At 42.2% G+C, this 26678-nt stretch overlaps 1 protein-coding gene across 1 annotated transcript in view; it reads left to right on the top strand.

Annotated features, from left to right (window-relative positions):
* Positions 1-26678, top strand: part of LOC126471590 (ETS-related transcription factor Elf-1-like) — a 163277-nt gene that overhangs the window by 122136 nt on the left and 14463 nt on the right. Inside the window, exon 3 of the mRNA XM_050099826.1 lies at positions 17575-17726. Coding sequence (XP_049955783.1) covers positions 17575-17726 — 152 coding nt within the window. The remainder of the gene's footprint in view (positions 1-17574; positions 17727-26678) is intronic.

Genomic DNA, 26678 nt, shown 5'->3' with positions numbered 1-26678 from the left:
AGACAGTTTCTGGAAGAGTATTACCGTCTGTCAGTGTTAATACATTTTCTCGATCATTTGTTACATGAAATGTCATTAAGACTCCATACAATTCAGCTACAAAGAATCGACCATCTACAAAAATTGCTATCGTAAAACGTTAATGACAAAGATAATACAGCATGTTTTGCAAAGCGCTGAACCAAACAAAGACGATCTCACTTGTTTTGTAGCTTTGAAAGGAGAGCTACTTATCTGGCAACAAATGGATGAAAATATGAAAAAATCCACAGGAGAGGCCTGTAAAAGAGCAACGGCGCTGCCAATTATTGGAGTCTTGTGTCAGTTGTTGTGCACATTTGCCAGCAAGAGGCCTTTGGCGAAAGGTCAAGGCGCATAGAACAACAAATGTACTGACTTTAAGAAGCCTGAGGATGATGACAAATCGAAAGGCTTAGCTTAGAATACAGCTATTTATAGTAACTGATGGCAGTACTATTTTTAGTAACTAGGTAAAGAATGCAGAGAGATCAAATACTTATCGAAAATACCTGGATGTGTTAGCCAGAACGCAGCCCTAGAAATCTACAATTTTTTTGTAAAGTAAAAGATTTAACTTTACTTACTAAAACCCACACAATAGCTCACTTATCTGCTATGCAATCACGAAAAGACAAACGACGTAATGTTTTATTGTACTTTTATCGGTTATTCTGACAAAAAAAGAAACAAGAACCATCTATGCCTTCAGCATAACACAACAAGACATTCTTGCGTTTAGATAATTACGGGCTTTCTGCGCATTTTAAACTCAAGATTTACGTGCTGCTCGTAAGTAAAAATTGTGTTTATACCGAGTTTCTCCTCTCTCTCTGTCGCTCTCTCTCTCACCCTCGCCGACTGTCTGGAGGGACGGGGGATCTCTAAGACGCAAATCTCTTCTACTGCAAGTTCTTTGCTTTCCATATTTTGGGAGGAGGTGTTATGGACCAAATATCAAGAAAATGTCCAGAATACATGGGCTCTAAAGTGCATACCTTAATAGCTATGAGCACTTGTTCAGTAGACGCTGATGCTGAGAAAAAGTTTAAAGAAACAAAACAGCTAATTTCATCAGTCTGCTATTCACTCCCCAGGACAGAAGCAGTGGGCCCAATTCTAAATGTTTTCGTAGCGTGTATCTCAGGAGGAACATGGAAACCAGCCCGGTATTCACCTAGAGGGATGTCGGAAACTACCTATAAACCACATCCAGGCTGGTCAGTACACCGAGCCTTCGTCGTTCATCCGCCAGGCGGATTTGATCCAGAGCCAGCATACCTCCCCGTCTCGGAAGCGGTCGCGTTAACACGCGTGGTTACCCGGGCGGGTCTATTCAGTAGAAGAGATGTGTTTCACAGTAGCGAAGATGATTACGTGTTCAGCTTCTCACAGTTCCCGAGTTATGCACTCTAGAGCCCATGTTTACTGGACTATTTTTTCTTTTTTTGGTCCATACTATCACCTCTCAAAACGTGGAAAGCAGAGAGCTTTCTGTAGACGAGATTTGTTTCACAGTATCGAAGATGGAGAAGTATTCATATCTCTTAGAGCCCGTTTTTATTAAGACTTTTACCTTCTAGCATCTTGTACCTTCAAGTGAATGCTTTTGTGATTAATTATGATACACAATGTATTTTAAGGAGTACAACAAATTAAAAAGAATTTACACTGATCAGCCAGAATATTATGACCACCTACCTAATAGCTGGTATGTCCACCTCTGGCAAGGATAACACCGGCGACGCGTCGTGACATGGAAGAAATCAGGCCTTGGTAGGTCGCTGGAGGGAGCTGGCACACCTGCACACACAAGTCACCTAATTCCCGTAAATTCCGCGGAGGGACCTATGAGCTCTGACATCACGTTCAATCACATCCCAGATGTATTCGATCGGGTTCAGATCTGACGAGTTGGGGGGCCAGCACATCAACTGGAATTCACTACTGTGTTCCTCGAACCACTCCATCACAATCCTGGCCTTGCGACATGGAGCATTATCTTGTTGAAAAATGTCACTGCCGTCGGGAAACATGATCGTTATGAACGGGTGTACGCGGCCTACAACCAGCGTACGATACATCTTGAGTGTCATAATGCCTTTCACGAGCTCCATTGGACTCATGGATGCGCACGTGAATGCTCCCCAGAGCATAATTGAGCTGGTGCCACCAACTCTCTGTCCCGCAGTACAGGTATCAAGGAGCTGTTTCCCTGGAAGATGATGGATTCGCGCCCTCCCATCGGCATGATGAAGTTGTCGGGAATCATCAGACCATACAACACTCTGCCACTGCGCCAACGTCCACAGCCGATGGTCATGTGCCCATTTCAGTCGTAGTTACCGATGTCGTGGTGTTAACGTTGGACATGCATGTGTCTGCTGCGCAGACCCATCGTTAGGAATGTTCGGTGACCTGTGTGTTCAGACACACTTGTACTCTGCCCATCATTAAAGTCTGATGTTAGTTCCGCCACAGTTCACCGCCTGTCCTGTTTTACCAGTCTGGCCAATCTACTACGTCCGATATCTGTGATGAGGGGTGGTCGCCCAACACCATGACGTCTGTACGTGGTTTTATCTTCGTTTCGCCACGTGTTGTAGACACTCACCACAGCACTCCTCGAACACCCGACAAGTCGTGCAGTTGCCGAAATGCTCGTACCGAGCCTCCAGGCCATCACTATTTGCCCTCGGTCAAACTCATATAGATTGCGCGCCTTCCCCATTCTACCCGCGGACAGCACGCTCACTAATGTTACATGCACCGTGCGTGTGTTTGACTAGCAGTCATTCCTCGTCAGGTGAGGACGAGTTTATATCGATAGTAGGTCGGTGGTAATAATGTTCTGGCTTATGACGTCTGGGAAAACTATCGCAAATAATATGCCATCTTAAAATAGTTGCTGAGCCAACAGAAAAGATCTTAAGCGTAATGACCTCCGATTTGAAATGTCTGATACCCATAAATTCTTTCTGGTTCATGCGTTATTTTCCGAAACCCAATACCCATTACTGCATGGTTACAGTACTTCCATAACATTTTGTATTCTTTTCCAGCTTACGCCACATATTGTACGCAGTTCTCATTGAAGGCTTGCTTAAGTCTACCGTACAAATAATGACAAGCGCGCTACATAAACAAGAATAAACGTGACTCTTCTAACATAACAACGGATTTGGTAGCTTCCTCCATCGGCTACATCACGCGTATCATGGCCTGCTGAAAATGAAGAGTTTGTGCTTAGAAACGGTTATATGAGTCCGATATGATATTGCAGTGGCTGTGTTGTTCAGAAGTACGGCGCATCTTACTTGTGAACAACACAGGCACTGTAATATCATATTCACCCGCTGACACCGGGAAAGTGGCTTTTAAGTAAAATGTCTCCCCTGTATTGGAACATATATTATGAATGTCTTCCCCCATGAACCATGGACCTTGCCGTTGGTGGGGAGGCTTGCGTGCCTCAGCGATACAGATGGCCGTACCGTAGGTGCAACCACAACGGAGGGGTATCTGTTGAGAGGCCAGACAAACATGTGGTTCCTGAAGAGGGGCAGCAGCCTTTTCAGTAGTTGCAGGGGCAACAGTCTGGATGATTGACTGATCTGGCCTTGTAACATTAACCAAAACGGCCTTGCTGTGCTGGTACTGCGAACGGCTGAAAGCAAGGGGAAACTAAAGCCGTAATTTTTCCCGAGGACATGCAGCTTTACTGTATGATTAAATGATGATGGCGTCCTCTTGGGTAAAATATTCCGGAGGTAAAATAGTCCCCCATTCGGATCTCCGGGCGGGGACTACTCAAGAGGACGTCGTTATCAGGAGAAAGAAAACTGGCATTCTACGGATCGGAGCGTGGAATGTCAGATCCCTTAATCGGGCAGGTAGGTTAGAAAATTTAAAAAGGGAAATGGATAGGTTAAAGTTAGATATAGTGGGAATTAGTGAAGTTCGGTGGCAGGAGGAACAAGACTTTTGGTCAGGTGATTACAGGGTTATAAATACAAAATCAAATAGGGGTAATGCAGGAGTAGGTTTAATAATGAATAGGAAAATAGGAATGCGGGTAAGCTACTACAAACAGCATAGTGAACGCATTATTGTGGCCAAGATAGACACAAAGCCCATGCCTACTACAGTAGTACAAGTTTATATGCCAACTAGCTCTGCAGATGATGAAGAAATTGATGAAATGTATGACGAGATAAAAGAAAATATTCAGGTAGTGAAGGGAGATGAAAATTTAATAGTCATGGGTGACTGGAATTCGTCAGTATGAAAAGGGAGAGAAGGAAACATAGTAGGTGAATATGGATTGGGGGGAAGAAATGAAAGAGGAAGCCGCCTTGTAGAATTTTGCACAGAGCATAATTTAATCATAGCTAACACTTGGTTCAAGAATCATAAAAGAAGGTTGTATACCTGGAAGAATCCTGGAGATACTAAAAGGTATCAGATAGATTATATAATGGTAAGACAGAGATTTAGGAACCAGGTTTTAAACTGTAAGACATTTCCAGGGGCAGATGTGAATTCTGACCACAATCTATTGGTTATGAACTGCAGATTGAAACTGAAGAAACTGCAAAAAGGTGGGAATTTAAGGAGATGGGACCTGGATAAACTGAAAGAACCAGAGGTTGTAGAGAGTTTCAGGGAGAGCATAAGGGAACAATTGACAGGAATGGGGGAAAGAAATACAGTAGAAGAAGAATGGGTAGCTCTGAGGGATGAAGTAGTGAAGGCAGCAGAGGATCAAGTAGGTAAAAAGACGAGGGCTAATAGAAACCCTTGGGTAACAGAAGAAATATTGAATTTAATTGATGAAAGGAGAAAATGTAAAAATGCAGTAAATGAAGCAGGCAAAAAGGAATACAAACGTCTCAAAAATGAGATCGACAGGAAGTGCAAAATGGCTAAGCAGGGATGGCTAGGGGACAAATGTAAGGATGTAGAGGCTTGTCTCACTAGGGGTAAGATAGATACTGCCTACAGGAAAATTAAAGAGACCTTTGGAGAGAAGTGAACCACTTGTATGAATATCAAGAGCTCAGATGGCAACCCAGTTCTAAGCAAAGAAGGGAAGGCAGAAAGGTGGAAGGAGTATATAGAGGGTTTATACAAGGGCGATGTACTCGAGGACAATATTATGGAAATGGAAGAGGATGTAGATGAAGATGAAATGGGAGATAAGATACTGCGTGAAGAGTTTGACAGAGCACTGAAAGACCTGAGTCGAAACAAGGCTCCGGGAGTAGACAACATTCCATTAGAACTACTGATGGCCTTGGGAGAGCCAGTCCTGACAAAACTCTACCATCTGGTGAGCAAGATGTATGAGACAGGCGAAATACCCTCAGACTTCAAGAAGAATATAATAATTCCAATCCCAAAAAAAGCAGGTATTGACAGATGTGAAAATTACTGAACTATCAGTTTAATAAGTCACAGCTGCAAAATACTAACGCGAATTCTTTACAGGCGAATGGAAAAACTGGTAGAAGCGGACCTCGGGGAAGATCAGTTTGGATTCCGTAGAAATGTTGGAACACGTGAGGCAATACTAACCTTACGACTTATCTTAGAAGAAAGATTAAGAAAAGGAAAACCTACGTTTCTAGCATTTGTAGACTTAGAGAAAGCTTTTGACAACGTTAACTGGAATACTCTCTTTCAAATTCTGAAGGTGGCAGGGGTAAAATACAAGGAGCGAAAGGCTATTTACAATTTGTACAGAAACCAGATGGCAGTTATAAGAGTCGAGGGCCATGAAAGGGAAGCAGTGGTTGGAAAAGGAGTGAGACAGGGTTGTAGCCTCTCCCCGATGTTATTCAGTCTGTATATTGAGTAAGCAGTAAAGGAAACAAAAGCAAAATTCGGAGTAGGTATTAAAATTCATGGAGAAGAAGTAAAAACTTTGAGGTTCGCCGATGACATTGTAATTCTGTCAGAGACAGCAAATGACTTGGAAGAGCAGTTGAACGGAATGGACAATGTCTTGAAAGGAGGATATAAGATGAACATCAACAAAAGCAAAACGAGGATAATGGAATGCAGTCAAATTAAATCGGGTGATGCTGAGGGGATTAGATTAGGAAATGAGACATTTAAAGTAGTAAAGGAGTTTTGCTATTTAGGGAGTAAAATAACTGATGATGGTCGAAGTAGAGAGGATATAAAATGTAGACTGGCAATGGCAAGGAAATCGTTTCTGAAGAAGAGAAATTTGTTAACATCGAGTATAGATTTAAGTGTCAGGAAGTCGTTTCTGAAAGTATTTGTATGGAGTGTAGCCATGTATGGAAGTGAAACATGGACGATAACCAGTTTGGACAAGAAGAGAATAGAAGCTTTCGAAATGTGGTGCTACAGAATAATGCTGAAGATAAGGTGGGTAGATCACGTAACTAATGAGGAGGTATTGAATAGGATTGGGGAGAAGAGAAGTTTGTGGCACAACTTGACTAGAAGAAGGGATCGGTTGGTAGGACATGTTTTGAGGCATCAAGGGATCACAAATTTAGCATTGGAGGGCAGCGTGGAGGGTAAAAATCGTAGAGGGAGACCAAGAGATCAATACACTAAGCGGCCGGCCGCGGTGGTCTAGCGGTTCCGGCGCTCAGTCCGGAACCGCGGGACTGCTACGGTCGCAGGTTCGAATCCTGCCTCGGGCATGGATGTATGTGATGTCCTTAGGTTAGTTAGGTTTAAGTAGTTCTAAGTTCTAGGGGACTGATGACCACAGATGTTAAGTCCCATAGTGCTCAGAGCCAATACACTAAGCAGATTCAGAAGGATGTAGCTTGCGGTAGGTACTGGGAGATGAAGAAGCTTGCGCAGGATAGAGTAGCATGGAGAGCTGCATCAAACCAGTCTCAGGACTGAAGACCACAACAACAACAACATTATGAATGTACGAGTTCAGGTTGTAGACACATCCACATCTACATCTACATCTACATCATACTCCGCAAGCCACCTAATGGTGTGTGGCGGAGGGTACTTTCGGTACCACTGTCTGACCCCTCCAACCCTGTTCCACCCGTGAATAGTGGGTGGGAAGAATGGTTGTCGGTAAGCCTCTGTATTGGCTCTAATTTCTCGAATTTTCTCCTCGTGGTCAATACGCGAGATGTATGTGGGGGGAAGTAATATGTTGTTCGACTCCCGAAAAGTGCTGTCCCGAAATTTCAATATTAAATCTCTCCGTGATGCACAACGCCTCTCTTGTAACGTCTGCCAGTGGAGTATGTTTAGCATCTCCGTAACGCTCTCTCGCTAGCTAAAAGATCCCGTGATGAATTGCGTCGCTCTTCGTTGGATCTTCTCTATCCCATCCATCAGTCCTATCTGATAGGGATCCCACATAGATGAACAATACTCAAGAATCGGGCGAACAAGCGCCTTATAAGCCACTTCTTTCGTGGATGAGCTACATTTCCTTAATATTCTTCCGATGAATCTGAGTCTGGTGTCTGCTTTTCCCACTATCTGTTTTATGTGGTCATCCCACTCAAGGTCGCTCTGGATAGATACGCCTAAATATTTTACGGCAGACGCTGTTTGTCATCAATAGTGTAGCTGTACAGTAGCGGATTTCTTTTACTATGTATGCCCAATATGTTACATTTATTTACGTTCAGGATCAAATGCCAGGTCCTGCACCAATCATAAATTCTCTGCAGGTCGTTCTGCAAATTCTCACTTTCTTCTGGTGTTGCTACTTCGGCGTAGACAACCGCATCGTCTGGGAATAGCCATAAAAAGCGTCCAACGGTTTCTACTAGATCATTTATATATTTTGTAAACAGCAACGGTCCTATCACACTTCACTGTGGTACTGCGGATATTACCTTTATATCTGTCGATTTTGTTCTGTTAAGAGCGACGCGATGAGTTCTGTCTGTAAGAAAGTTTTGAATCCAACTGCAAGTCTGCTCCGATACTCTATAAGCTCTTTTTTTTTTCATTGAACGGCAATGCGGAAGGGTGTCAAATGCCTCACTGAAATGTAGAAACACGGCATCAACCTGAGCGCCGTTTTCCACTGCGCTGTGGATCTCATGGAGGAACAGAGCGCGCTGTCTTTCGCAGGATCTCTGTTTGCGGAATCCATGTTGATTTTTATAGAGAAGATGTTCATTTTCCAAAAACATCATAATTCTCGAGCATAAAACGTGTTCCATAATTCTACAACAGATTGGTGTGTGGGTCTGTCTTACGGCCTTTCTTAAAAACGGAAATGACCTGTGCATTTTTCCAGTCGTTAGCTACCTTTCGTTGCTCAAGCGATCTACGATAAATTACTGCTAGAAGGGGAGCAAGTTCTTTCGCATAATCTTTATAGAATCTTATACGTATGTCATCTGATCCTGACGCATTTCCATTACTAAACGATTGTAGCTACTTTTCAATTCCGCGATCGGTTATCTCATTACCTGCCGTGTCGACGGTCGCACGACGATTGAAAGAAGGGACAGTTCTACGATCTTCCGCGGTGAAACAACTTCGGAAGACCGAATTCAGTATTTCGGCGCTCTGTTATATTCCGCTTCGGTGCCGGTGGGGTCGCTGAGAGAATGAATAGGTGATTTTGACTCAACTACTGATTTTACATATGACCAAAATCTCTTATGGGTTTTACTCAGGTCGGTTTACAACGTCTTACATTCAAAATCATTGAACGCTCCTCTCATTGCTCCCCTTACGCTCATTTTCGCTTCGTTCGGCTTTTGTTTCTCAGCTAGGTTTTTACTTCTCTTGAATCTGAAATGAAGTGCTCTTTTTCAACGTAGCGCTTTTCTAACACGGCTATTAAACCACGGTGGATTGTTTCCATCCCTTAAAACCTTACTCGAAACATACTTGTCTAGGACATATTGAACGATGCCTTTGAATTTTTTCCATTTGTCCTCCACATCTTCGTCCTCAGCTGACTGCTGAGATATTCTGAAATTTGTATCCTGTCACCCTTGCTGTGCAAATATATCTTCCTACCTTCCTTACCATTCCTTGTAGGACCTGTCGTCATAGATGCTGCCACTGCCTTATGATTAATGATACCTTCCTTACGTTAACTGATTCGATAAATTCATGTCTGTTTGTTGCCAGGAGGTCTAAGACGTTACCATCACGAGTTGGTTATCTAACTATCTGCTCAAGGTAATTTTCGGACAATACATCCAGAACAATGCCACACGAATCCCTGTCTCTGACACTAGTTTTGATGGCATAACACTCCCAATCGATACCTGGTAATTTGAAGTCACCTCCTATTACAACGGCATGATCAGGAAAATTACTAATTATATTCTGCAAGTCCTGTCTGAAGCGCTCTACAACTACAAATCCTGACCCAAGTGGTCTATAAAAGCATCCGATCACCATTTTTGACCGTTCTTTGACACTCAGTTTCTCCCAAATTAATTCATATTCGGAATCCGTGATAACCTCGCTAGATTTTATCGAGTTTTTTACTGCGGTAAGCATGCCGCCACCATTGGCGGCTAACCTATCCTTACGATAAACATTCCAGTCTGAACTTAGGATATCGTTGTCATTGACGTCTTGTTTCAACCAGCTTTCTGTTTCCAATACTGTCTGTGCATTATAACCTTCAGTAAGCGATACTAACTCTGGAACCTTTCCTTGACTGCTCCTGCAGTTTACTAAAATCATATTAATCTTTTCTATCTCTGATCTGCGAGAACCAAAATTCTCTGAGGTCACTGTGGCTGATTTAACAGGCTAATCGTCTTTGATCCCAAGGGAGCGTTTCTCTAAGCTAAAAAAAAAAACATGTGCACGCCACACGTACTCCGGTACCCCAGTAGCCGCTTTATGCGTGTTGTGCACGCCCGACCTATTAAGGAGAACCCTACAATTCTGCACCCGATAGCGGAGGTCGATAAATTCGCATCAAATACCGTCGCAGAGTCGTCTGAGCCTCTGGTTTAGACCTTCCATTCTGCTCCAAACAAGAGGACCGCGATCAACCTTGGGTACGATGCTACAAATAGACAGCTTAGCCTGCAACCTGCGTGCGTTGTTAGTTGCCTTCACTAAATCAGCCAACCGCCGAAAGGAGCCGAGGATGGTCTCAGAAACCAAGCAGCTGGCGTCATTCGTGCCGACATGTGCCAGTACATGCAGCCGGTTGCACCCAGTGAGTTCGATTTCCACCGGCAGGGCCTCTTGCCACATCACGAATGAGATCTCCCGGCAAACATACCGAATGCACACTGGAATTCTTTCCCGCCTTGCCTGCTATCTCCCTGAGGGGTTCCATCACCCATCTAACATTGGAGCTCCCAATGACAGGCATACCCACCCTCTGTACTTGTCCGGACTGGGCAGGAAAATCGACAGCTGGCCCAAAAGTAGAGGCATCCCGTGCTGGCTCAGAGTTATCGTCAACACTGGGTAGCACCTCGTAAGTGTTCGTAAGACGTAGGGAGCCAGCCGAACGGCCTGCTCCTTCATTCATCTTCCGCCCAGTAACCCGCGAACCCACCACTGTCTGTCACCCACTCTGGATTGAGGACGGACCGGTCAGATGTTGCGTGTCAGAAGCCGTAGCGACGTCCTGGTCACCAGGGTTTCCAGCGCACCAAAGGTGTCGCAGGCCTCGTCATTGGCGCCCCGACGTCACCACAACTTTGAGCATTAGCTAGAAGCTTGTCGACGGTAGCCAACGCAGCTTCTAGCTGTTTACGGAATGCAGCTAACTCTCCCACATGGCTGACGACATTCGAAAGTTTGGGTCTGGCCGTGAGCCATGCTCGGATAGCCTAATGGTATGCCGCCAATGTAGGTGAGCGTGTTTGGTCACAGGGCTGGCTGCCCTCTGTAATAAAAAAAAGCTGAGTGAAATGTTCAACGATCAGCCTAGAACAGGCGTCGTATGACGTTCGCCCGGACCAATAGCAGAGAAAGGTAAGGTGACATCTCGCGATAAGCGGGAAATCCGGGTTCAAGTCCCGGTGTGGAACAACTTTTCACTGTCGTCATTCTTTTATACAGCTGATGGTTGTCCATATTCGCAAACCAGTATTGCGAATACTTCACGTTATATGAGTTTGTCGAGTTACTTAGTTAGCTGAGTAGATACGTGCTGAGTGACCGAATATTGTGACCTTTTTTCTATGAAAGGAAGGAGCATCGAAGGATATGTGGACACTCGATGCAATACGAATGGTATATAAAACTAGCCAGGACTATAGAGAAATTATTCAGAGCACTTCGTCTACTAAGATGCGTCACAGAAGGCTTTCCATTATGACAGACATTTGCTCAGTTGCGGACAGATCTAGTGATCGTGTTGGGTTACGCACATTGCATGCGCACGTCCATTACCTGGCTGTATAGCACATCTCCCTGTGTAGGAATGTCGACTAAACTGGCTTGTTTATATTCTGTATGCATCTCGTATTGTTCAGTAAATGATCACCAAAAATACCAATTACGGTATTTGTACGCTATGGCTCGTGATACAACCAGGCCTGTAGTATTTTCTGTTTGTAGTTTGAGTGTGTTTACATTTTGCGGCGTGCACTGCAGCTGTAGCGGTTATAAGCTAAGTACTGACAAACTTATTTGTGCTCTGTAATACAGTTATTAAATTTAATAGATTTCACCGGTGTTGCGTGCCGTTTGTGGCGAAATAACGACTTAATAAACTTTTGTAATCGTTCGCTCGCTGTGTTTTATAGAGTTTTCAGTGTGTTGAAGTCGTTTAGTAAATTTCGTGCTTTAGTTTTCAACTGACGTTTATTATTCTTTCTAGTGAAGTACTTCAGTAAAATTTTCATTTAGTGTTTTAACTTCGCTTAATGTTACAGTGGTCGTTTTAATTTTTTGGCTTTAGCTAATAATTTTGTGAAGTTTTGCTGGTATTGGTATCGGCTGTGTTGTAGTAGTATTAACACAAGTAGCTGCTTTCTTAGTAGGCAGAGAATTTCGAGACCATTATTGTTAGTTCTTAAATAGTTCTACTGGTGTAACTGATCTTTGGTAACGTAGACGTATAGTTTTTTTCAGTAACTGTAAAATTTTACCATGAGTGAAACGTGTGGGCTCTGTCGTAGGTTTGTGAGTTGTGGATTACGGTGTGGGATTTGTTCAAAGTATTTTCATTGGGGGGAATGCAGTGGGGAATCCAGTGGTCATTTTAGGGAGATCCTCTCCTGGGAATGTAGAATCTGTAGTAGAAACAAGTTAATAAAGGAGCAGGAGCGTAAGATCTGTGCCCTTCAGGTGCAGTTACAATGCGCAAAGGAGGAACTAGATAGGTTGAGGAGGGTGAAGGGTGGTGGGGAATGGGAACTGGCAGTTGGCAAGAAGGTAGCTAGGAAGAGAAGGTATTCAGACAGTTTTACTTTGCATAGATGCAATAGATACGACCAACTGTCAGAGTTGAGTGGAGAGGAGCTTCGTGTAGCCGTAGATGTGGGTAACTTGCAGCAGTCCTCAGCAATTAGGAGGCCTAGGTTAGTTGCAAAGTCTAGCAGAAAGAAGGTTCTGCTGCTAGGTAGTTCCCACGGTAGAGGTGTGCGCCAGCAGTTGCAGGAAGTGTTGGGGAGTGAGTACCAGGTCACCATCATTGTGAAGCCTAGTGCAGGGTTGCCTCAGGTGACTGAAAGCATAGGGGAGGTATGTAAGAATTTTACGAAAGAGGATCAGGTACTGATAGTGAGTGAAGCAAGGAACAGTCTCGATAGGGACGGGGAATATGATGTCATTGGTGACTTGGTTAAGATAGCTACTCAAACTGGTGGCACTAATGTGCATTTCGTGCAACTGTTTCAGCGTCATGATCGGCCTCACCTTAATGCGGCTGTTAGGCGCGGTAATGTGGGGCTGGGGAGAACACTGATGGCGGAGGGCATGGATGACATCTCAGTGGTGCCAGTTGGGTCTATCAATAGATGGGGTTTCACTAGGCATGGCCTGCACCTCAATAGGTATGGGAAGGGGAGGCTGGCTAAGCTTATAGGTGACAGTGTAGTGGGTGGTGGGTATCACTCATGGAAAAATTCCCGTAGTAGTTGGTGTTAGAGCTGCACCTTTTTTAGACTGAAGTCAGCTGAAAGGTATACCTGCTTAAAGGAAGTGCCTCTAACTAAGGGCTCACCTCCAGGGGATGTAATGTTTCCAAGTAGAGAAAGAATTAGTATATTTCATCAAAATATAAGAGGTATTAGAGATAAAGTTAGTGAACTGCTAATAGATGTCAACTCTTAAATTATTGGTATATCAGAGCACCACTTAAATAATTTGATAATACAGAGGTTTCCTTTACCAGGCTACAGATTAGCTGGCTGTTTCTCAAGGAGTTCCTTGCGGGGTGGGGGAGTGGCTCTGTACGTAAAAAACAGTATTTCATTTGAGTCCATAGACGTATCACGACACTGCACTGAACAGATATTTGAAAGTTGTGCAGCATTAGTTGAATTTAGTGAAACTAAACTTCTAATTGCTGTTGTTTATAGGTCCCCTAACTCCGAGTTCAGAGCATTTTTGTTTAAGCTAGAGAGGGTTCTTGATTCACTTTGTAGGAAGTACCAGACAGTAGTCATGTGGTGACTTCAATATTAATTTTGTACATGATTGTGCGAGAAAAAGGATGTTGGTAGATCTCCTAAGTTCATATGATCTGACGCAAACTGTGTTTTTTCCAACTAGGGTGCAGGGGAACAGTAGCACAGTCATAGACAATATTTTTATTCATTCTTCATTACTAGATGGGCATTCTGTTAGTAAAAGGGTGAATGGCCTTCCAGACCATGATGCACAAATTTTAACACTAAAAGGTTTTTGTACTCAAACCAATGTCGTATTTAATTACAAACTACGTAGGCAAGTTAATCCAACAGCAATAGAGAGTTTTTCAAAACTTGCCAAGGAACGAGAGTGGCAAGATGTTTATAGTGCCGATAATATAGTTGATAAATACAATGCTTTCCATAACACATTTCTCATGCTCTTTGAGAGTTGCTTTCCATTAGAACATTCTAAACGGGGTACTAGCAGTAATGGACAGCCCGGTTGGCTGACTAGTGGGATAAGGATATCATGTAGAACAAAGCGGGAATTATATCAAAATGTTAGAAGTAGTCACAATCAAGCTACAGTAGCCCATTACAAACAGTATTGTAAGGTGCTTAAAAATGTTATTAGCAAGGCAAAAAGTATGTGGTATGCAAATAGAATAGCTAATTCACAGGATAAAATTAAAGCCATATGGTCAGTTGTGAAGGAAGTGTCTGGTCAGCAGCACAAGGTTGATGATATAAAGTCAGTTCGCAGTAATAATATTTCTGTTACTGATAAATCAGATATATGTACAGTATTTAACAACCATTTTCTGAGCATTACTGCTGAATTAAATAAAAATTTAGCTTCTACGGGAAATCATATAAATTTCTTAGCAAATGCCTTTCCGAGATTGACGTCTGAAATACTCCTCTGTGATACAGACAAGAGGGAGATTGAGTCAATAATTAAATCACTGAAGACTAAGGACTCTCATGGTTATGATGGAGTGTCTAGTAGAATATTAAAGTACTGTGCTGCACATGTTAGCCCTGTATTTAGCCATATTTATAATTTTTCCTTTAGGAATGGTCAGTTTCCTGAGCGATTAAAGTATTCAGTAGTAAAGCCGCTTTATAAAAAGGGGGAAAGGGATAATGTAGATAATTTTAGACCTATTTCTATGCCATCAGTGTTTGCAAAAGTTATCGAAAAGGCTGTGTATGTAAGGTTAATTGATCATTTTATATCACACGATTTGCTATCAAATGTACAGTTCGGCTTTAGAAGTCGTTTGACAACTGAAAATGCTATATTCTCTTTTCTCTGTGAGGTACTGGATGGGCTAAATAAAAAGTTTCGAACGCTTGGCGTATTTCTTGAGTTAACAAAGGCATTTGACGGTGTTGATCTCACAATATTGCTCCAGAAGTTGGACCATTACAGAATAAGGGTAGTAGTTCACAATTGGTTCACCTCTTTCTTTAACAACAGGCAGCAAAAGGTCATTATTCACAATGTTGATAACGGCTGTGATGTGGGATCTGAGTGGGGTACTGTCAAGTGGGGGGTACCCCAGGGATCAGTGTTGGGGCCGCTCCTGTTCCTTATTTATATAAATGATATGCCCTCTAATATTATGGGTAACTCTAAAATATTTCTGTTTGCTGATGACACTAGCTTGGTAGTGAAGGATGTTGTGTGCAACATTGACACGGTTTCAAGTAGTGCAGTACATGACCTCAGTTCATGGCTTGTAGAAAATAAACTAACGTTAAATCACAGTAAGATTCAGTTTTTACAGTTTCTAACACACAATTCAACAAAACCTGACGTTTTAATCTCACAGAACGGGCATATGATTAGTGAAACTGAACAGTTCAAATTCCTAGGTGTTCATATAGATAGTAAGCTGTCGTGGACAGCCCATGTTCAGGATCTTGTTCAAAGACTTAATACTTCCATTTTCACTATTCGAACGGTGTCGAAAGTGAGTGATTTTTCGACACGTAAATTAGTCTGCTTTGCTTATTTTCATTCACTTATGCCGTATGGTATTATGTTTTGGGGTAACTCTTCCCATTCTAGAAGGATATTTTTGGCTCAGAAACGGGCGGTTTGGGCAATAAGTGGTGTGAGTTCACGAACCTCTTGTCGACCTCTGTTCACAAGTCTGGGTATTTTGACATTGGCCTCTCAATATGTATATTCCTTATTGTCGTTTCTTGTTACCAATATTAGTTTATTTCCAACAATTAGCAGCTTTCACTCGGTTAATACTCGTCAGAAATCAAACGTGCATTTTGATCGGACTTCCTTAACTCTTGTGCAAAAAGGTGTGCAGTATACTGCTGCATCCATTTTCAATAAGCTGCCACTCGAATTCAAAAATCTTAGCAATAATCCACGTGCTTTCAAATCGAAACTGGAGGGTTTCCTCATGAGTCACTCCGTCTATTCTGTCGAGGAGTTCCTCGAAAAATTAAGCTGATTCTCATTGTATTGCTGATAGCGTTTGCTTGAACGTATGGACTGATTTTCTTTCAGGTTCATGAACATTTATTTTTATCTGTTATTACTTTTATGTTGTAAGTTCATGTACTGACACGTTCCATGACCTTGGAGATTTTCTCCTCAATTTGGTCCTACGGAACTTGACATTTAAAAAAAAATAAAAAAAAAAAAAAACACTGAAAGGTGGCCGCGCTGAGACGAAATCAGAATGGAAACCTAACTAGCGATACCTGTTCTCACAGTGAGCTTCCGGCAAGAAGTTCCTGATAGTCCTACGTAATACTCTGATATCTACATCAGTCCTTAATTGCCTTGCTAGTGGCATGCTGTGACCGAGAGAATCTGTACCCTTACACTCTCTGGAATCAGGTCGATGAGTATACACACCTTCCTACAGTGCTGACTTATCCAGCACGACGCTCGAAACAAACAGGCCACTCTTTCGGTAAGTCAAGTACATTTATTTTTTTGCTCATTGCTTTCAAGCATAGTACCTTGTTCTTCTACCGTTCACACCACGGCATTCTGAATCATAGCCTCAGGCGTCCTCGGCCAGTGCCCCACAATATCGTGCTTCTATGCCACATCTCTAGTGGTGTTCATTTCTCATTTTCTGCGAGTGTACGTCACAAGAAGCAGGACAGCGACGTTTTACTGCACATTGTAGAAGCTGGAGGTTAGCCCGCTACATAAAGCAAGACTGGTCACAAGATATGCACAAAATATTAACAGTGTGGTACCGCAGCGGGAAGGCGCAATTGTAACCGAGCACGACTACAACGCACATTATTGTAGTTGAGGCGTAGATATTTACTAATAATATACATGTAATTATCTAGGCATATGAACATGGCAATCTTCTTATGAATGTCTTCTGCGTGTGCTAAAAAATTCATATTTGTAATATTTCGCTGTAAATGGTCATATACCCGATATTACTCCGTCAATAAAATAAAACAAAATAAAAATACACTCATTTGGGCATATTACATCTATGTATGCAGTATATAACAACCACATATTTTCAATATTTGTGAGCTGCAGAGCACTACATGTACAAGACGGGCAAAATAAAACTGGCCGAGAAAATGTTCATACACTTGAAGATAGGCAACCCAGCTTACGAATATGTGAACACCACATACTGAAACACCGAAATTCGAGTACGGAAAGTGGAAGCACGTGCAATGTTTCATGCGAACCAACATAGATAACTGTTCACTGGCGTCCTGAACCAGTAATACTTGTACAGATTTTTTTTACAGAAAATGTTACTGACTCTTCATTGGAAAGAATATATATACACAAAAGCCAATTCTGTGATAAAAATAAAATTTCAAAAGCCGAATAAAATCTTTTACGTGTATGTGTACAAGTGTAGAAATTTGTAACACAGACCTTGGTGTGAAAGTTTTTTGCTCGTTAAAAAAGACATGAGAGAGACATATATTACTCAAACTTCCTTTTGCAGTCGGGGCTAAAATGTATTATCTGTTTCAGATTTGTATCTTTTCCTGAAATTGTGAAGATGGAGAACAAGATACCGTTCCGAGTAAAAATGGAAAGCCTCCAGAAGACACCGCTGTTTACTGGAAGTTTCTACTACGGAGCCGCTGGCTTTAGTGCATTTACAGGCAATCCAGCAGTCGCCAGTAAGTTGAGTACTTATACATAATGCACGCTGTACTGCAAGTAATTGTAATATCATAGAAAAAAAGTGATCACAAACAGTTAACCGCTCCTCTTTGCAGGCAAAAATAAAATCAACACAAATATAGTAAAGAATATGCTAGACAAGTCAACTCAACGGAAAATATATCAGTGTTTACCAAAATGTACTCATTGCATACAAGAAACTCTTGAAAGAAACACTTCATGGACGAAACCTATCGTTGTCAAATAAGTTTTATACGTATTTTATTCTTATGTCTGCAAAACATGTAAACTAAAGGATATAGTTATAGTATATTCCGTTCGCGTAAAGGTAGAGAATGTGTGTAAATTCTAGTAAATATTTTAGACTAATTTCTGCAGGCCGGAGTGGCCGAGCGGTTCTAGGCGCTACAGTCCGGAAACGCGCGACCGCTACGGTCGCAGGTTCGAATCCTGCCTCGGGCATAGATGTGTGTGATGTCCTTAGGTTAGTTAGGTTTAAGTAGTTCTAAGTTCTAGGGGACTGATGACCACAGCAGTTAAGTCCCATCGTGCTCAGAGCCATTTGAACCATTAGACTAATTTCTGGGAGTAGCACTGGACAGATCCACTCCCGTCCACAAAGATGAAAGTTTCCCCGTTCTGCAACATACGTTTTTGTCCCTCTGACACTTTCACGATTACCACTCAGTTTCTAATACGAGTGCTAGCAACAGGATAATGAATACGGTTTTCTTTAGCGGAGGCTATGAATTAAAATATTTCTATTTCGGTTTATTATGATATTTTAAATATTTTTGCTCCAATATTTTCTACTAGTTGTTTACACAGCATGACACATGCTATCTTATAGAATGTAAAAGTAAGATCGATATTATTCTTCAGAACAAATTCACGAAGACGCGAAAATTAGAGTAAGCATAAGTAATTACACAAGGCTTCAGAATAAGATTCAATAGTCAGTTTTATTTCGCTTTCCCGATTTCAACAAGTTATTTACCACGGTCAGAAGCCTACAAGATTAGGAGTATTATAAATAATTAGACCTTTGCACACATTTATACAGAGTACAAAAAGTGTGTATTGGTTTAGCAGACGTCGATATATCTGCCACAGAAGCATGACACCATATCATACCCAAAACTGAACATACTGTCTGTGATTATTGTAAACACAGATTGAGAAGCTGGTAATTTGCAGCAAATGAATCACATTAAGCTGTTGTGTAAGCAGCAGAGAACATATATAAAAGCATATAAAAAGTATAGCTGAGGTATACAAGGAAGCTATATATAATAAATTTAGAAAACACGGCACATATTTCTAATACCTAAAAGGAATGGGCTAATTTTTACATTTTAAAAGAGATGCCATATGTTTCAAATGTATTACATATAACTTCCTTACCCACTTTAGTTATACTTTTTATATGGTTTTATATGTGTTCCTCGCTGCCACAACAGCTTGACATGTACACAGACGTGATTCATTTAGTGTAAATTATCAATCTGTCAATCTGTGTTTAAAGTAATCAAGTACAATATGTACAGTTTCGGTCAGCTCATGGAATTATGCTTCTGGGAAACAGATATTGACATCTACTAAACAAACACTAAATAAGTTTCTGCAGCATGCTTCTTACACTTTGCTTAAATGTATAACCAATGTCTGGTGATTTAAAGTATCCCTAATTTTGTAGTATTTTTAAGATGACAAATTAATTTGTTGAAAACTGGAAAGCGAAATATAAATATCTGTGTAACTGACTACTGAATTTTATTCTGAAATATAGGATATACGGAAATTCCCGTTACAAAGTTCTAAGACTTTTAGAGTGGAGTGAGTACGTAATATTTTGAATAGGAATCCACGTCCGGGAAAGTACCGTTTCCATTCTACGACTGTTTCAGTACAGTTGTTTAACTCACCCACTTCTGCTCGAGGAAATACATTAGACGTGACGGAGTACAATTATTAAGTAACAATTCGAAAGAATCCATTTATCACTTTAGCATATTTGTTTGTGTTAACACTTAAAACGTTATGTTTTTACTTCATTCCAAAAAAAAAAAAAATAATTCAACGTACTGTACGTATAGAACAGTACTGATACATTACAACAGTAGCTCGATGTTGCGACCACCAACGTTTTCAGACATTGTACCTACGAAGCATGTGCTGGCACACACTCACTATCCCACCTGTTGTCTCTAGTGCAGCGGCCAGAACTCGTGCCAGCAGATCTTCCTCTGTCTCTAAAGAAGTCTCATAAATTAAACTTTGCATGCGACATGCGACCCCACAAGAAGAAATCCGGCGATCGCACTACCCTACTGCATACCAGGTCTCTTTCCCGCAACGGTAGTGGACGCGTTACACAAACTAACTAACAGGGGTTCCTATTCAAAACATAGGGTGTACTTTTTTTTTAAAAAAAAAAGCTTATTCATACGACCTACATACTAAGTAAGGGTGTCATCTTGAAGGAAAATTTAAGGTTTGACTGTTTGGTAAGACTTCTAGGATATCCAAAATGTCTGCTTTCCATGTAAATGAATGCGCCGAGATGCGCCAATTGCATGGCCCCAACCGCCTACCTCTTAACTTTTTCTTTCGAGGAATCGTCAAGAACACCTTGGTTGTTCCACCCTTACTAGCTTCTCTGTCAGAGAGCAGTACAAGAATCAACCTCGCAACTAAACAAGTCACGCCTGAGATGCTGCAGTGAGTTTGACAAGAAATCGACTTCAGATGAGATGAGTGTCAACCAATGGAAGTCACTTTCAAACTGTTTAGGTATGTGGCAAAAAAGTTGATGTATTTTGCCATAAAATGACACCAAAACCATGTTTGTAGGTGAAATGAATACATCACTATGAGTTTTCAGAGTTGTAAAGTCCTTTTCGATACACCCTATATTGTGTACTCGCTCCTCTCTAAAAGTTAACAACGGGATTTCCGAACACCCTGTATATACTACAGTTACTGAAAAAATAAGAGCTATGAATAAAATAATAACTATGCAGGCTATTTCAAAAAGATTCATTCGAATTCGCAAGACCATATGTTCTACATGAATGAAGACAGAAATTTTGGGGCGAATTTCAGCTTACGCATAGCAACTAAGAATTTACCTTGGTACCAGTTGTAAGCTGCGTGTTCGTGTGGTTGCTGGTATGAGCCTCGCTCGCCCACTCAAATAAAATGGCTCTGAGCACTTTGGGGCTTAACATCTATGGTCATCAGTCCCCTAGAACTTAGAACTACTTAAACCTAACTAACCCAAGGACATCACACAACACCCAGTCATCACGAGGCAGAGAAAATCCCTGACCCCGCCGGGAATCGAACCCGGGAACCGGAGCGCGGGAAGCGAGAATGCTACCGAACGATCACGAGCTGCGGACTCGCTCAGTTATTATCCAATTTACTTCGAGTCGAGATGGTGATAACACTACAACAACAAAAGGTGCTTTGCGTTCTCCGTTTCGACAAATGAAAGTCAGTCACAACTGTGCGACGTAAATACAGTGAAGGAAGGAAGGAAGGGAGGAAGACTAATAACGTCGGCACACGGACCGTGCTGTCGAACGTTAAGGTTGAGCGTGCCAAGTTCAACGTGCTGCTGAACGCTCAGGAACGATGCGACTTGTGCGTACGGTACGTGGGCCCCAACGTCGTATACGCGATCGCAACGCACTCTAGCGGCAGTTTGAAGGATGTTTCTAGTTCGTTTACTCAACGGGCGCGCGTAAAATTCTATTAAAACGCACATTTCCTCCATCGTCCATGGAAAGGAAAGTACTATGTTCAATCTGTAAGGACACAGGCTTACAAAAGTTCCATTACAAACAGTGCGGTACAAATTTGGAATACTTCTCCGCATAAGATAAACATTATTTCATCATTCCCACATTTTGGTAAAACCCCAAGGTCAGTCTTACTCGATCACTGTTCCTACCCAGTAGCAGAATCTTTGCAACATGTGAATTACGAGGCGTAAAAGAAAAACGAGCAAAATATCTTTATACAAGTAGCGCAAGCTGTCCTGTAATTAAGCCAATCGAACAATGTCACCCCTCAAAAAAAGGTGAACTTATATTTACATAACATCAAATATTATAGTATATACTTACATTAAACTAATAATAAAGCATTAGAACTAAATAAAAACGCGAATGTTAGGGAAAAAAATTTGGATGGGTAAAGACGGGAACCACCGCTTCAGCATTCACTCATTACCGAACAGATACGCTACACATTACGTTAAACCAACAAGAGTCTGCTAGTCGTAAAAAGTATTGTGTTACCCCTTGCTAAAAACGTTAATCGTAGATAATTATGTTATTAATTGAAATTTAATTATAACAAATTGTACGATGAACAATGCGTTTTGGGTGGATCTTCAGTGCGTCGCTGTCTTCAAATAGCCTACTTTCATAATACGCACGTTACAATAATTCTTTTGCCATTAATATGATGTTTCTCATTATTTTATTGGAACGAATCTCACAACTAACAACGGGTTTTCCAGTGATTCTCAATTTGCTGGTGCTCAGAAACGGCGTATATACATATAAGGTTGAAATGAATGCCAATATGGCGCCTCACAACTCTGTACTGAAGGGAGACGGCGTGCGTGTGACGTAGTTGGCGATGTGCCATCTCATTGGTCAACACTCAGACTCACGTTCAGAATATCTGACATGCCAGATATTGCTCTGCACGTTCGGAAAGACTCCCGAGCGTGCTATTCCACGCTATGACGTCAGAAACTCGGCACGCTCAACGCTCAAAGTTCGGATGCACGCTCCGTGTGCCGACGGCTTAAGGCTTTAATGTCCCGTCGACAACGGAATCATTAGAGACGGAGCTCAAGCTCGGTTAGCTTTAACTTTATGGCTTTATCGCTAAGGAAATCGGCCGTGTCTTTTCAAAGAAACTATCCCGGGGCTGGTCCTGGCAGAGGTCCGAGTCCTCCCTCGGGCATAGGTGTGTGTGTTTGTCCTCAGGGTAATTTAGGTTAAGTAGTGTGTAAGCTTAGGGACTGATGACCTTAGTAATTAAATCCCATAAGATTTCACACACATTTGAACAAACTATCCCGGCATTTGCCTCGAGTGATTAAGAGAAATCACGAAAAACCTAAATCAGGATACGGATTTGAACCGTCACCCTCCCGAATGCGAGTCCAGTGCGCTAAGCATTGCACAGCCTCGCTCAGTTGCAGTAACTTTAGGCATGCTCGCGAAAGTATGGAAGAAGTCAGACTATTGTATGGATGTTTGTCTTGTGCCTTGCGTAGTAAAATATTCAAATGTGTGTGAGTTCGTAAGGGACCAAACTGCTAAGGCCGTCGGTCCCTAGACTTACACACTACTTAAACTAACTTAAACTAACATATACTAAGAACAGCACACACACCCATGCCCGAGGGAGGACTCGAACCTCCGGCGGGAGGGACTTGCGTAGTACACATTGAGCCGATGCGAAAGGTGATTTTGGAACTTTGATTCTAAACGTGATTATAAAGACTGCCCCAGGGTTGTAAGTGCATGTGTGTAGGAGATATACCCTTGTAAAATAGAATGGTTTATTAGAAAATAAAAATTTTGTAGTCCTTTGTGCAAGTTAAAATTTATCCCAAGGTTCTACCTTCATTCATACAGAAGATGTAGTCTTTTGAAATACGATGAACCTCTTTCTGACACCCTTTATTACTTTTGATGAGTGCTAAATGAGAAAAGTAAGGACTAAGGAAACACTGAAAACGTTAGTTTAGTAAAGCAGTTTGTTCAGAATGGAGCTCCTGGGATTGTTCACTTCTCACAACTGTTGCAAGTTCGGAGACAGTGCAGCAGTATGACACGACGTTTTCCAGTCCGAATATCTGTCATTTATGCATGGCTTACCCAACACCATTATTTATCAACATACAACGAGATGACAGAAGTCATGGGGCAGCGATGTGGGCATATGCAGATGATGGTAGCATCGCGTACACAAGGTATAAAAGAGCAGTGAGTTGGCGGAGCTGCCATCTGCACTCAGGTGAGTCATGTAAAAAAGTGTCCGACGTGATTACGGCCGCGCGACAGGAATTAACAGACTTTGAACGCTGGTAGTTGAAGCTAGACGCATGGGACATTCCATTTCGGAAATCGTTAATGAATTCAATATTCCGAGATCCACAGTGTTGAGAGTGTGCCAAGAAAACCAAATTTCAAGCATTACCACTTACCACGGACAATGCAGTGGCCGACGGTCTTCTCATAGCGACCGAGAGCAGCGGCGTTTCCGTAGAGTTGGCAATGCTGAAAGACAAACGAAACTGCACGAAATAACCGCAGACATCAATCCGGAACGTACGACGAACTTATCAGTTAGGACAGTGAGGCGAGATTTCGCGTTAATGGGTTATGACAGCAACCGACCGACGTGAGTGCCTTTGCTAACAGCACTATATCACCCGTGGCACCTGTTCTGGGCTCCAGATCATATCGGTTGGACCCCTAGAAGACTAGGTAACCGTGGCCTGGCCAGATGAGTCCCGATTTCAGTTGGCACGAGCTGATGGTAGGGTTCGAGTATGTCGCAGACCCCACAAAACCATGGACCCAAGTTGTCAACAGGGCACTGTGCAAGCTGATAGTGGCTCAATAATAGTATGGGCTGTATTTACATGGTATGGACTGGGTCCCCTGATCCAACTGAACCGATCATTGACCATTTGCAGTCATTCATGAACTTTATGTTCCCAAACAACGATGTAATTTTTATGCGTGGTAATGCGCCATGTCATCATGCCACAATTGTTCGTCATTGATCGAAGAACATTTTGGACTATTCGATAGAATGTTTTGGCCATTCAGATTGTCCGACATGAATCCCACCGAACATTTATGGAACATAATCGAGAGATCAGTTCGTGCACAAGATCCTACATGGGCAACACTTTCGCATTTATGGACGGCTATAAAGGCAGAATTGCTCAATATTTCTGCAGTGGACTTCCAACGACTTGTTGCGTCCATGCCACGTCGAGTTGCTGCACTACGCAGGCCAGGAGGAGGTCCTACACGGTATTAGGAGGTATCTCATGACTTTTGTCACGTCAATTGAAAGCACTTGCCGATACAATGTTCTGCACCCAGAATGCTTCACCTGTGAAGTTCTTAATAAACCTATTTGAGAAGTACTGTTGCGACTTTAGCCTCTTGTTCAAACACTAGAAGACCAATGGACAAGATACGTGAAAATTATGGAATGTATTTTAGAATACAATTTGGAACTTACTTTATGAAATACAACATTGTATTGCAACTATGGCACTGAGACAGCTACAGAACTCTTGCTTTGCTCTGTCTGTATCGCCGGCCGAAGTGGCCAAGCGGCTCTTGGCGCTTCAGTCTGGAACCGCGCGATCGCTACGGTCGGAGGTTGAAGCTACTGCGACGTCCCTTTTTCCATGTTCATTTTCCAGTCTGTTTGGTGCCTCGTCCTGTGTCCTATGTGGTTGACCGTTGACAACCCCTTGGTTGACGCATCTATTCTCTGTTCCCTAAAACCATTATTTATGCTTTGCGGCCTCGTACACAAACTTCATGGAGACCTCCTAGGAACATACCCACGACCTCTTTGATTCCATGCCACGACGTTCAGATGCTCTAGCTCCAACACATGGGGCTCCAAATCACACAGAATTCTCAGAGTCAAAAATCATGTAAAGTTCTGTAATTGGAATCTTTCGTGTAATTCCATATACCCAGTCTGTGGCGTAAAGCTCGTTTCAGTCAAGTCACATGTGTATTTGTCGGTGCTGCAGAGAAGACATTAGCGAACGTTAGGTGTATTTATACCTATAAAGCTCCGAACATTATTTTACAACCTCAAGTAAAGCAGTCAAAGTGCATTAAAACTCATGAAAGTTCATGTAAGATGCTTAGAGCTCTGTTGCTTCAAAGGCATTTACTGTCTCCAGAAGGCCGCAGAAGACGTAACTGAGTAGGTAAATGTTCGAATGAGTTTCCAAAAAACTATTGTGCATGCGCTTATTTTGGAGCTTTTGGTGAATAATTCCTCGCTGAGTAACGCTGACATAGTTTCCCAAGAAGATATCGCCAGGTGAAAACAAAAATATCTTTTATGTGCTGACTCTATAACCCGCACCATTTCGTGGATAGCGCTGGCGTGTATGTCATGGCTACAGGCAAGATCGACAAGTATGCTTCAGTGTCTGCCATGTAAAGGTGGACGGTAGAAGTGCCATCATTCTCTGTGTTTTATTATTGTTCCATATCAAGTCCACACTGAGGCTGTGAAATACAGAATAGCTGCTCAGATATGATAAGAATTGCAGAACGAATTGGCAGATACTACCACCATTATACATAAGTAGAGTAGTAAAACAACGGAAAATTCAAATTAAAATGTCTGGGCCGAGTTTCAGTAACTGTATGACTCTATATCTATGCGGCTATATCTCCTCGCACGGAAGTAGATTCTGTGTACTGTGTCTCTATAGAACTATCAGATAGTTGAATTATAAACAGTTCACAAAAGTGTTCAGCATTTCTTTTCTAGCAAATGAACATGACAGCTTGTCTTAGCAAGAACTCATCACGTTTTTTAAGTGATGGACAGCCACAAGGATCCGTAGCTGCTCAAAGCCACCCGCAAATCCTTGATATGATTGACGCAGTGGTTTAAATGATTGATGTCGGGTCACACTCGACACGAAATGTTTGTCGAAGCAAACAGGCACAGATCGAGGTCCCCATTTGGTAACTATAGGCGAAGAATTGCTAGGTCCCAACGTCCCCTGTCTGAATGACCACGGCGATATACCACTCATCTTGTTCTTTTATATCACGTATAGCCGGCCGCGGTGGTCTCGTGGTTCTAGGCGCTCAGTCCGGAACCGCGTGACTGCTACGGTCGCAGGTTCGAAT

The sequence above is a fragment of the Schistocerca serialis genome, chromosome 3 (genome assembly GCF_023864345.2).
Source record: "Schistocerca serialis cubense isolate TAMUIC-IGC-003099 chromosome 3, iqSchSeri2.2, whole genome shotgun sequence".
NCBI classification, from domain to species: domain Eukaryota; kingdom Metazoa; phylum Arthropoda; class Insecta; order Orthoptera; family Acrididae; genus Schistocerca; species Schistocerca serialis.
The sequence above is the reverse complement of the archived record's forward strand: the minus strand, read 5'-3'. Positions and strand labels throughout refer to the sequence as shown.